This window comes from Carcharhinus amblyrhynchos, chromosome 1 (genome assembly GCF_965287045.1).
Source record: "Carcharhinus amblyrhynchos chromosome 1, sCarAmb.v2.hapA, whole genome shotgun sequence".
Lineage (NCBI taxonomy): Eukaryota > Metazoa > Chordata > Chondrichthyes > Carcharhiniformes > Carcharhinidae > Carcharhinus > Carcharhinus amblyrhynchos.
The window spans coordinates 86,633,089-86,646,189 of NC_137324.1; the positions used below are offsets into that span (position 1 = coordinate 86,633,089).

At 39.3% G+C, this 13,101-nt stretch overlaps 1 protein-coding gene across 12 annotated transcripts in view; it reads left to right on the plus strand.

Moving 5' to 3' along the window:
* LOC145342742 (amyloid beta precursor protein binding family B member 2-like) overlaps positions 1–13,101 on the plus strand; it is a 338,577-nt gene that overhangs the window by 163,718 nt on the left and 161,758 nt on the right. For 9 of the 12 annotated variants that reach the window (XM_080188293.1, XM_080188284.1, XM_080188283.1 and 6 more), the window contains one exon: positions 10,962–11,170. In XM_080188293.1, coding sequence (XP_080044419.1) covers positions 10,962–11,170 — 209 coding nt within the window. The remainder of the gene's footprint in view (positions 1–10,961; positions 11,171–13,101) is intronic. The other 3 variants (XM_080188340.1, XM_080188312.1, XM_080188291.1) reach the window with 1 other exon arrangement.

Below are 13,101 nucleotides of genomic sequence, written 5' to 3' on the forward strand. Positions count from 1 at the left end.
TGCATCCAATCAGTAGTTTTCCAGTTAAATCTGCATTAATACCCTTTCATGACTAATAATAATTCCCCCTCTGTACAAGTAAGTTGAAACAAGCCCAACAGATTTATTAAGATATTTCACGATAAGCAAAGTTAAGGTTTAATTATTAATCACAAGTAAGGCTTACATTATCACTGCAATGAAGTTACTGTGAAATTCTCCTAGTCGCCACATTGCAGCATCTGTTTGGGTCAGTGCACCTAACCAGCACATCTTTTGGACTATGGGAGGAAACCGGAGCACCCGGAGGAAACCCACACAGACACAGGGAGAACATGCAAGTACGAAACGTGATATTTGACAAAAGCAGTGGTGTGCAGTCAGTTCCCTTGAATATCAGTCCAGTGGCATTCTGATCAACTGCAGTGCAGTCTTTTGCTATGCGTAGTTGACAATAATGGTCTTGACCTCTTGGACTGTGCACCCTTGGGTTTAACGAGCTGTTTTTTATATGCTTTTTGACTCCAGCCTTGCGTCATATTTGGTGAAACCAATTTTTAGTCTACTGGATTGGTTCGCAAATTACTTCATCATTTATCCATAAACACGTGACAAGCTTGCATATTCTTCAAAACCCTCTAAAGGGGTATGTCCTGCTCTTTGACTTTTGCAAGAGTGAGTTCAGACCTTTAACTGAAACAGACAACTCTACTCCAGTTTCAGTACAAGACAGACTTAAAATGTTTTGGACACAGCAAACGGTCATGCCTTGCTTCCTGAAATAGTGATCATATATTGTTTCTCGGCATTTCATAAACTCAGAAAAATTTGTCTAAATCTACAGACGGACTGTAGTCTGAGTCTGGATCCTGTATGCTGCTGACAAAATTGCATCACTTTCCAAAAATGTCCACTAATTGCCTCCATAATTACCTAAATTGCATTTCCACCACCAATAGGCAGATTGCCATCACCACTCTGAAGCGGTCTCTGATAAAAGTGGAGGAGAAGCAGATCGCACGTTGGGGAGCTGGCCTGACACATTTCCTACCATTTTCTCAGACCCTTGGCCTTCAAACCTGCCACCAAAGTGCTGAAAAAATTTCTCCTAGTATTTCTGATGTCCAGCAGAAGCTTACTGGATTAGTAGCTGTATCTCTCTGTGCGTTAAAATTTTAATGTTTTTGTAGCTCGTTTTGACATTTGAAGTGGTCTCAGTTTCTTCCTTGTATCTGCCATTGTGGACAGAAGGTGGGATAACTTTTTCCATTTCCTCCTCAACTCTGGGTTGTTTTCAGCAAGATGTGTGTTGATAGGAAATGTTTTAAGCTTTTTGATGTTGTAACTTTTGGATAAGTTTAAATCAGAAGATGATGTTTATTCACACAACATCCTGAAAGATAAATGCAGTGAAAAATGCTCATTCCTTCATGTGCACGTGCACACACTTGTAAAGACAGATTCTAAATACAAGACGTGTTTAGGTTATTAAATCACTTGTTTAAGTTCCATGCGTTGCAAGCCTGAATGGCTTTTTCACATGGTTCTTTGGGTGAATGAAAGTTGGAAGCCTTTGGGTTTCCAGACAAAACGGTGGCCTGATTTCTCTAGACTTGTATCTTTGTAAGCGGAGATGTATTAGCCCTTTTCTCTAACTATCTTGGTAAAGGGGTTTTTCAGGCAAGGTTCTGTCGTTCCTGCTGGAGGAATTGCCTACGTTGTCTTGCCAGTTTCCAAGCTGTCCTGAATCTGACTGGTATTTGGAATAATCAGATTTCTTATCTGAAATGAGTTTCAATTATGTGACCACATGATTAGCATCTCTATTGTCCACACAACGGATTCAGAGTTAGACGCCGTTGCTCAGATGAGAAAATGAATGGTGGTATTCTCACCTGCTCGTGATAAACTGATCTCTTTGTTCCTCTCTAAGTGTCAAGCTTGCAGCAGTTGAGTCTGGGGCTATTGATCTTGAGTTTTGGTAAATACCCAGTCAATATGAGGTGTAAATTCGTACGTGGTTTTGCATTTTGGGTGTGTTTTCAAGGGACGACTTTCCACCCACAGTTACTTGCATCTTAAGAACTTTTCAGTTAATTTTTCACCTGTGAAAATCAGAGGTCACCAAAAGTTTAAAATTTATTTATCAGTGTCACAAGTCAACTTACGTTAATACTGTGATGAAGTTACTGTGAAAATCCCCTAATTGTCACACTTTAGCGCCTGTTCGGGCACACTGAGTTTACAATGGACAATGCATCTAACCACAGTCTTTCAGACTGTGGGAGGAAACCCATGCAGATGCTGGGAGAACGTGCGCACTCCACACAGACAGTGAACCAAACCAGGAATCGAATCCAGGTCCCTGGCATTGTGAGGCAGCAGTGCTAACCACTGTGTCACTGTGCTGCCTGACCCATGGCAGCCATCTTTGCAACACATTGTCCACTTTAAAATCAGTCAGAGGCTGTTTGTGGCAGAAAGCACCCACTTGGCTGAAGTATTTCTGCCAGGTGGGCATAGGATTTGTTTTGCTCTTTTTTTACATGCGTGAAACTGAGCCTTCCCAGAAATTCTTCATTACTTAATTCCACTTGCCACCTACTGTGATTATTGTACTTGTGACCTTTGACGTACATAGTTTCTCTGTCGCAAACATTGGTGTAAAGATGCCGGCGTTGGACTGGGGTAAGAATGGTAAGAAGTCTCACAACAACAGGTTAAAATCCAACAGGTTTATTTGGTAGCACAAGCTTTTGGAGTATCGTCGTCTTCAGTGAGAGTCACCTGAAGAAGAAGCGACATTCCAAAAACTTGTGCTACCAAATAAACCTGTTGAACTTTAACCTGATGTTGTGAGACTTCTTACTGTATAAATGCATTCCACAGAGCTATTTTGTCAACAGTGTATTCTCGTTAATTGTCACATTTGAGCATTTATTCTGAAGTAAATCAAAATGAGGATCCTTGAATGGGTGCAGAAAAGATTTGCAAAAATGATTGTAGGAATGATAGATATAGCTACAAGGTTAGGTTGGAGAAGTTGGGGTTGTTCTCCTTCCAACAAAGGAGATTGAGGGAAGATTTGACAGAAGGATACGAGATTATGACCAGCTTGTATAAGATAGACAAACAAAAGCTGTTCCCGTTGGCTTATGGCTCCAGGACTAGGGGACACGGATTTAACATTTTTGGCAAGAGACTCAAGGGAATGTGAGGAAGAATTCTTACACAGTGAATAGGAATGACCGTAAACACGCTCCCCACGTGGGAGTTGAAGCAAAGGCAATGAATGATTTTGAAAGGAAGTTCGATGAATACTTGAAGGAAACACAACTATGGGGATAGAGCAAGAAAATGGGAGGGAGCTGAATTGTTTGTTATTTATTAGTCACCAAGTAAGACTTACATTAACACTGCAATGAAGTTACTGTGAAATTCCCCTGCTCCACAAAGAATTGGCATAGATCTTTGGGCAGCTTCCTGTGCCCTAAATGACTCTATACTTGCTGGGTCTTCAACCTCAACTGGGAACTGTCCCAGAAAACCGGGGCACAAAGACTTTAAGGACAGGAGGGAAACTGACAAAAAAAAAGTGTTGGGGGGGGGTGGGGGGGCAATATTTATTAATTCCCCACATCATTTTGCAGCTGTTGTAAAATGTATCTAAAGTAATTGGAGCAGAGATAATCTTTACTTAAGAAAGCATGAAAAAGACTTGTACTGTAAAATGCCTTATTGATTTCTTTGAAACACCTCAAAGCAATCACAGAAAATCCACAAATTTAGTTTGTGCACCCAAAGTTCCTTTGTAAATCTTGAAATATCAAACCAAAACAGGAAGGAGTACCAACCCAATAAGAGTTCAGTTGGTCTGTTTTTGATACAGTTTTTCAACGATGCTATAGAACCCTTGTCTTCCTGAATCACAATAACAAATAAATAAAGCTTTAGTTTGACATCAGATCTTAAGGATGGCTGCCCCAGTAATGCAGTACAGTACTGATGTTTCAATCCATAATATGTGAGTGTTAGACCCATGACCTTCTGACTCAATTGAACCAAGACCATGTTACATTGAACTATTACTAAATAACGATGCGTCCTTAAAATGACATCTGTCATGGAGTTGACTTCTTAAGCAGCAATTCCTGTCACTAAACAGTGCATGATGTTGATCGCTTACCAGAACGTTTGTGTTGTGGCAAGAGCCTTTTAAAAAAGAGCAAAGCACAAGTAAATTTGGCATTAAAATATGATCTTCTGTATTCCTGTTATATTAGCTGAGCTTCTCATGAACAAGCGAATATAGGTTGTTGTCTTTGAAGTATATGTTGATGAAGGAATTAGTGGAGTTTTGTTAATTTCTTTTTAGCTAGAGTTCAGCTGCAAAATCTACTGTGAATTGTTTCAAATCCAGAAAAGCAGTGTGATTTTCTCAAAATTATTTCCAGAAAATATTGCATTCACCTGTTTTAGTTTTGATTTAAATTGTAATCAGTAAAATGTATTGATGATTAGAAAATTCCTACAGCTGTTAAAGGCGAATGCGTCCATGAATAACCCATAGATTCATTTTGTTGGCACCTTCCATAAATGATAAATTGCCCTGTCATAGGGAAGGGCTCTTTCGAAAATCACGCAGCGTCACTGCTATGCAGTAAGTAAATCATGCAGCAATATTAAAATTTTCACTACAGTTGGAAGACATCAGAGTTGCATAATATTAATTCAGCTTTAATTCTTTGTCTGAAAGGGGGAGGATTTTATTTGATGTTCAAGTTGAGGAATCATTCTTTTTAATCAAAATCTAGTTTCACCTTTGGGTCAAAAAAGAGCCATAACATATTAACTGGCTCATTAGTTATGGAAGACCTGCTGAAGACATCACGGGAAATTCAGGAATTGAATGACATTTTGACTCTTGCCTGTATTAGGCATATTTTGTAATTTGCGTTATTTATTCTTTAAAAAATTACAGGAAAATAATGCAGCTGGGGATATGCCTAACTATACCTTGCACTGTGGAGTTGGTAGGTGTGAAGAAAGCAATCATTTCTTAAAAAAAAATTCATTTTTGTCACTTATGTTTTTCCCCCTCTAGGTTTGTCTAGACAAAAGGGCAATGGACTTGCTCTTAGGTCTATACCAAAGCTTCTCTTACAAACAAACTGCTTGCACATGCAGACAAGGAACAATGGGTGACTTTTGTTTCACCCTCAATGCGGCACAGAGATTGGCAGTGTGCCATTTGAAGAACTCATAGGCATGATTTTATGACCTTAATTCTCCGTGACGTAGTGCATGTGCCATATGTGGTATGTGTGTGCTGTGCAACTCAGCCTGTGCTTAAAATGGATTTTGTATCGTCAGTAAATCATGGTATTCTATTGACATCTGAGAAACCCAAATATTAGATATGTATTTTATTTTCAAATTAGCTACAGTCAACATTGGTCAGAAGATTTTACACCAAATTCTCCAGCAGTAGTTTAAAAATAATCATGTTAATGATAAGTCAATAGTAAGTGTGGAAGCATCACCCATCATTTTGCTGGAATATCTGCTCCCTTAATTGCTATGACTGAAGTTTGATTTGCCCCCTGTGATTTAATTTGTGCATGCTGCATAATTGGACACACAAGTGCATAAGCAATTTATTTGCATAACATATCAACCTTCAGATTTATTCCTACCCACTTCGTTAATCTTACCTCGATCCAGTCTCCTAATCCATCTGATACTAATCCAAATCCCTATTGATTTGATAAAGAGGACAAAAGAGTACAAATTTTGTAAAATAAAAGTGTAGAGATAAATAACTGAAAAACAGTTTCTATACTTATCTCCAAATTGTGCACAGTACTAAATTGTTGTGGACATTTAGAATTTTTTTACCTATAGGATTACAATGTGAAATTGTTTTCTATCTTGATTTAGTCTAATGTTTTACAAATCTAAAAAAATTTTCTAAATTGCAAGTGAACAACGCATTTAATCTAAGGTGCAAGTGTTTCGCATGATTTAAACAAAATGTTCGCATTAGATGAATAGTTCTGAATGTTTTTAACTGTTAAACCTTCCGAAGGGTGAACTGAAGGTAGTTTGAATTAGATTGAAGTTTGCGCTAGATTTGACGGAGAGCTGAGACATCAGGAAGAAGCTGGATGTCAGAGAGAAGAGAACTGCCCCTCATAAAAATAGCAGAAAACACCAATGCAAATTTGGGTGTCATTGGAAAGGTCTGAATCGGAGTCCATGTGAAATATTGACCCTCTAAGAACAGCTGAATCAGGCATATACAATCAAAAAAGGTCAAAATCAGAAATTTTTGCAGAAATCTATGAACACTCAGAAGAAAGTTTGGCGGGGCTTTTGAAACTTGAGCATTTATTGGGAAGAAATCATTTAACCTGCAAAACCTACAATTACACAGACTGATGCTATATAATTAAGAGGGAGAAGTTATATTTAATTTTTCACCTTTTGAAAATTATCAGAAGATTTGAATGTCTTCAATTGATTGTCAGTTGATTTTTCAAATCACCTAACCACTAAGCAATTACTTGAGCAGCAAGTTTTCAAATCAGCTGTGCTAATTACATACCCAGCAACAGATTTACTTCATAACATAATGGGATATTCCTGGTAATTAGCTGCAGACTATTGCTCATATATTCAGTGATTCTATCACAGTCATTAACACTGTTGTGCACATCACCATTTGCCAACTGAGTATTAATATCTGCCAAATTGTCTAATGGCAGTAAAAGTTAATGGAGCAAAACTACTCAACTAGTGGATATATTTTAATCATGTGCATCTATGTGGGATTGCTACTTTCAAATCAACTAAAAGAAGAAGAAAGGCATGCATTTGTATGGTGTCTTTTCATGATCACAAGATGTCACAAAGTGCTTACAGCCAATAGAATGCTTTTGAAACGTAGTCACTGTTGCCTTGCAACCTTTGCTTTGGGACCTTTTGAATCCCCCTATGAGGACAGATGGGACCCTGGTTTAACATCTCATTCAAAAGACAGCACCTCTAAGAGTGTAGCACTTCCCTAGTACTGCACATACTCTTTTTTTTTCCTTGTTCTGAACTAAAGCTAACTAAGCGAGAAAATGGTAGTCGTGGAACACTTTATAATCTTTATTTTAGAATGATGCAAAGGAGAGACACATTGAAGGAAGGTTTTGTTGAAATTGGCTGAAAGAGGTTCCTGTGAGAAGCTATCTGGCTATAGCCATATTTCTGCTCCAAATTCCATTGTAAGGTTGCCATTCTGTGTGCTTGTAAGAACTTAGTGTTCAGATAAACCGAATAAGTGAAACCCAGCAAAATATTTATATTTGTGATTTATTTCATAGCACATGTGCCTTGTAAACTTTACTTCCCAATTGTGTTCCACTATGTATAAGTTCTAGATGTTACTTTAAAAACAAGCACTTTTTACTGTTAGATTGTTATTTTTAAGGTCATAGAATCCCTACAGTGCTGAAGACAGCCATTCAGCCTATCGAATCTGCACCAACTCTCCAACAGAGCATTCACCTAGGCTCCAACCTCATAACCCCACGTATTTAGCTGGCTAATTCTCCTAACCCACACATCTTGGGACACTAGGGACAATTTAACATGGCCAATCCACCTAACCTACACATCTTTGGACTGTGGGAAAAAATTGGAGCACCCGGTGGAAGCCCATGCAGACATGGGGAGAATATGCAAACTCGACACAACAGTCATCCAAGGCTGGGATTGAACCTGGGGTCCCTGGTGTTGTGAGGCAGCAGTGCTCATTGTTGACCTACCATGCCACCTTATACATCAGTCTATAGGTATAATTAAAAATTACAATCATCTGATTCTGTGGTGTGAGTAGTTCTCAGAACTTAATAGCTGCTGTTAAATAGATAATGATTCATTGGTTTTATGATAAAACAAAATTCAGTGTTTTGTAATATGCACGTTATTTGCGTTATTTTTATTTAGCCTAAAAAAAACTTCAGAAGAATGCTGCATTCTAATAAAGTCAAATTTAAGCCATAACTTAACAGTAGAACAAATTTGACTTCATTTTAACAAACTCCAACTTGTCTGGTGCTTGGGGTTGGATTCTTGTTCTGGGGTCGGGATCCCAACAACGGCTGCTTTTCCAGGATCTGACCTCGCATCAACTGACATGATTTTTACAGGCTAGCCAATCGGTGGGAGCATGCTTGCCATCCAGTGAAGGATGACAAACAGGCTCTGAAGGCTGGTGGGCCAAGTGGGAGCTGTCAATGTATGAGAAAGATGGTTAGTGAGCCTTGTTGTGGAACCACTCTCTGAAGACTTCTGGAAAAAGATTTATCTAAAACTGGCCACAGCTGCCAGACAATTCAACGGGAACTCCTCCGCAGGATGATCTTATGCTAGCGTGCCACCTGCCCTAGAGTGAAACCCCACCTCAGTAGGTTGTAACATTTACTTTTTTCTTTAGAAACATGGATGAATAGTTACAAGACTGCTGATTAACTTTTGACCGAACAGTAAACACATTAAACAGAAAAAAATTAACTATAAATCGTTACTCCCTCACCCCACTTATAGGGTTACATATGTACACAGATTTATAAGGATTACGCAAGTTAAAGAATGTATCTTGTATTTTAATGTTCTCAGTAAGTACACATTCCATGTAAACTGATGGTCAAAATATAGTAAGACTGAATTCCAGTCACTTCAGAACATTAGCCTTAACTGACCCATTGGTGTCTCCCAACTTATTTTCCAACATGATCCTATTTTAAAATTGTGACTTCACGCCAATAAAACCAAAATAGCAATAAAGCACCATAGTAACATGCAGCATATAATAGTTTGTGTGTTATGGATCATCACATAATCAACATATATGATCATCTGTGTTTTGAAAGCACTCAGTAATATTATTTTGTGTTGTCGGTTTCAAAGTCTCCACAATCCCCAGTCAGTGAAGCCACTTTCCTCTCCCTGTCCCAGTATAACTACATGTGCACCCCCCACTGTACATTACTCCCTCACCCCAAAAAACGTTAATGGTAAACACCAATGCCACCCTGATGTATCTAGGTGGTCTTTCTATTGTGCTGCCATGTGCTGAGTTTTTGGGGATAATTCAGAAGGCAGAACACAACATTCTTCCTCTTCCTTGGAATGAATTTAACGGGAGGACAAGGCAACTATGGCTGACAAAGGAAGTCAGGGATAGTATAAAAGCAAAGGATAGAGCATTCCCTGAAGCAAAGAATAATGGGAAGCCTTTAAAAGCAAGCAGAGGACAACTAAAAAAAAAGGGTGTAGAGGATGAAATATGTGGGTGAGCTAGTCAGTAACATAAAAGAAAATTGCAAGAGACTTTTTTAGATATATAAAAAGTAAGAGAGGTGAGAAGGGACATTGGACGTCCCAAAATTGACACCCATTGTGTGCTGCCCAGCTGACAACCACAGTGTGACCATCATTCACGCAGACCTACCCTGGCGGTGTGGGGGAAGTTATTGACAGATTTCTGACAATGCACCCAGATGTGCTGCTGAACACTGGTCTGCTAACCATCTCATCCAGATTTCCTTGGGCAGGTGGCAATCTCATCCTTTCTAGCCATTCCTGTGCCAGCTGGTGGAGAACCTGCAGGGTGATATTGCTGAACCATGGAGCCATCGCCTGTCTGCTCTGTGCTCATTCTCCTGCTAAAAGCTCCTTGCCCAGATTTCTGGGCTGATAGCTGCAGACATTGGAAATGAAGGATGTTGTGGCCAATAAAGGAGCTGGATCACGTTGATCAATGCCTTCTTTCTTACAGATGAATGCAAACAGTCTGTGTTGTATGGTGTGTCTATTCAGCTGCAGTCATACTAAGTTAGAAAGCATTAAATCACTGCAGGCAGGTCTGGTTGATGTTTAAAAATGGTGCTCCTACAGCAATTCAAGAAGATGACTCGAGGGCAATTAAGTGTGAGCAACAAATGCCTAACCACTGATGCCCACAAACCTTGAAAGAATGAATTAATGAAAACGTCTCTACACGAAGATCATGAGTTTCAGTCACGCATTGCCAGTTCTTTCAGTTCCGTTAGGTCTTAAGAACTGACGGAAGTTTCAGTGAAAAGCCAGCAAGAAGATAAGATGTCAAGTGTAAATTCCTTTAATGAGAGGGTTTCAGAGAGGAGGGGAATACATAAAGACAGATGGGAGAGAATATAAGTGTGAGAATGTTAGAGAAGGTGCGCAACAAGATCATGGAGATATTTGAGGACAAAGGTGAAGATTTTAAATGCTGAATGTTTCAGGGCTTAGGGACTTCCCCATTGCTGGTTAACAAAGAAATAGACGTTGGAGCAGAGCTTGATTTGGGAGGTCAGTATGAAGGGCAGGATAGAATATGAGTCAAAGATGGGGGTTTCAGTGGTGGGTAGACTGAAGTAGCACCAGAGGAATTTTGTAGAGGAGAAGTAAGCAGAGAGCAGTTTTGCTGATGCTGTGATTGGGATTTCAGGTTTAGAATGCCAAGGTTTTGCTTGCTTCATTTGAATGTGAGAAAGTAGCTAGAAAGGAGGATGCAGTCAGCAACAGGGAAGAATGGGCTATGATGGGGACCAAAAACAATTGAAGAATATTATGTTTTATCACACAGAGCTGGTTGTGAGGTTGACAAATTTTGAGGATGGCCAACTTTTGAAGAATGAGGATTTATTTTAAGATAGTTTCTTGTGAGTTGTTTATGCTCTGTACATATTTGGAATCCAACTGGACCTTTTCAGGTTTAAAGAAATCTTAACATTCATTTGAAAAGAGGTGACCGTTATCCTGTCTAACGGATTCAAACAAAAGCCCTACTCACAACCACCTGGTCTCTGAACTATAGCTTGCTTCAATATCAAAAATGCTAGTGCAATCCTCGAGGATTAAGCAGTGCTTTAATTTTGTTAATTATTTTTAACTCCTCTTCCCAGCAGATATATGGAGTGATCAGTCATTTCAGACTGACCCTGACCTCCCACCAGGATGGAAGAAGATCAATGACAGTCCTGGCATCTATTATTGGCATATACCAACAGGCACTACGCAATGGGAGAGGCCAGTATCCACATCAGCAGAAGTCTCAGATGCACGAAAAGGATCATTGAGCTCCATTACCCCTTCTCCCACTCCAGAAAATGAGGTAACATTTTGTATTAAGTTGGCATAATTATATCTGCACTTTATTTATTTGGAATGCTTTCTAAAATCAACTGAGTGCAAATGAAGGATAAGGGATTTGTATTTCACTTTCACTATCCTTTCCCTCCACTACCATTCTGCATATTGCACATGCCATGTCTGTTTGAAAGGATGACTTGTTTTCTGCATTCTGTCATTTCAATTTTGAATTGGTCTACAGGTGTACCAGATTATTGGTGCTGGACAGCTCCTTCCCTTCCAAAACTCTTCTCCGTCTGCAGCCATGACTATTTATATATCTAATTTTTATGTTTAAATTTTAGTTGTTGCTCTTTTGGTATCAGTGTCTTTCCCTTTTTCAGTTTGGTGTTTTTCAAAGAATCACGGAGGTGTACAGCAAAGGAGGAGGCCATTCAGCCTAACATGTCTTCTTTTCAGTATTTTTTTAATTCTACCTAGCTTGAAGCCGATAATCAAGAGGTTTGGTGCATGCCTTCCTACCAACCTGCTGTTATTGTCTACATTAACAGCTACCAAAAACCAATATGCGTTCTTTCCTCAGCGTCTGTATGATGCAGTTTAGATTGGGATATGTTTGGAGAGGAATTTAAATCTGTATTTTGCCCAAATCTGTGGTGCAAAGAATTGCCACTTTAATATATTGTGCTAATGTGTAGTCTGGTTTGCTTTTTGAAAACAAAATTTAGTTTTCTGTTTTGTTAATGAATAAAAGTTAGGCACTGACAATAGAAACCCTGAAATTAACAATTCAAATAAAGTTTCATTTTAAAAGTTTGTAAAAGTTTATTAGTGTCTCAGTGGGATTACATTAACACTGCACTGAAGCTACAGTGAAAATCCCCAAGTCAGCACACACTGGCGCCTGTTCAGGTACACTGAGTGAGAATTTTAACATGTCAATGCACCTAACCAGTACGTCTTTCGTATTGTGGGAGCAAACTGAAGCACCTGCAGGAAACCTGTGCAGACCCTGGCAGACAGACCTGAGCTGGGAATTGAACCTAGGTCCCTGGCACTGTGAAGCAGTACTAACCACTGTGCCACCATCCTAAGTGAACCTGTTTTATTCTGCAGTTTAAACTTTAAATATTTTCTCACACATAGGTGTTAGCATTGTAATATACAGAGTCCTGATATTAATGTGTCTTTTGCTACTGGGCTGGACTTTGTACAGGCATAATATCGTAAGAACATAAGAACTAGGAACAGGAATAGGTCATCTGGCCCCTCAAGCCTGCTGCGCCATTCAGTAAGATCATGGTTGATCTTTTCATGGACTCAGTTCCACTTACCCATCCACTCACCATAACTCTTAATTCCTTTACTGTTCAAAAATTTATCTATCCTTGCTTTAATCATGCTCAATGAGGTAGTCTCAGCTGCTTCACTGGGCAGGGAATTCTACAGATTCACAACCTTTTGGTTGAAGTTTCTCCTCAACTTAGTCCTACATCTGTTCCCCCTTATTTTGAGGCTATGCCCCCTAGTTCTAGTTTCATCTGTCAGTGGAAATGACTTCCCTGCTTCTATCTTGTCTATTCCCTTCATAACCTTGTATGTTTCTATAAGATCGCCCCTCATTCTTCTGAATTTCACTAAGTATAGCCCGGTCTACTCAGTCTCTCCTCATAAGCTAACCCTCTCAACTCCGGAATCAATCTAGTGAATCTCTTCTGCACCCCCTCCAGTGCCAGTATATCCTTTCTCAAGTAAGGAGACCAAAACTGTACACAGTATTCCAGGTGTGGCCTCACACTTTGTTTTCTGTGGAATCGTTTTCTTTGATGATGGATCTGTTGCCTTTTTGATCCCTTCATAAATGCCCCTACCATTCCCTGTGTCAAAGGACATGTGCGTATTCTGACATTGCCTAGCAATCTTTTGGACTTTACATGAAGCAGCTCTTAGTGT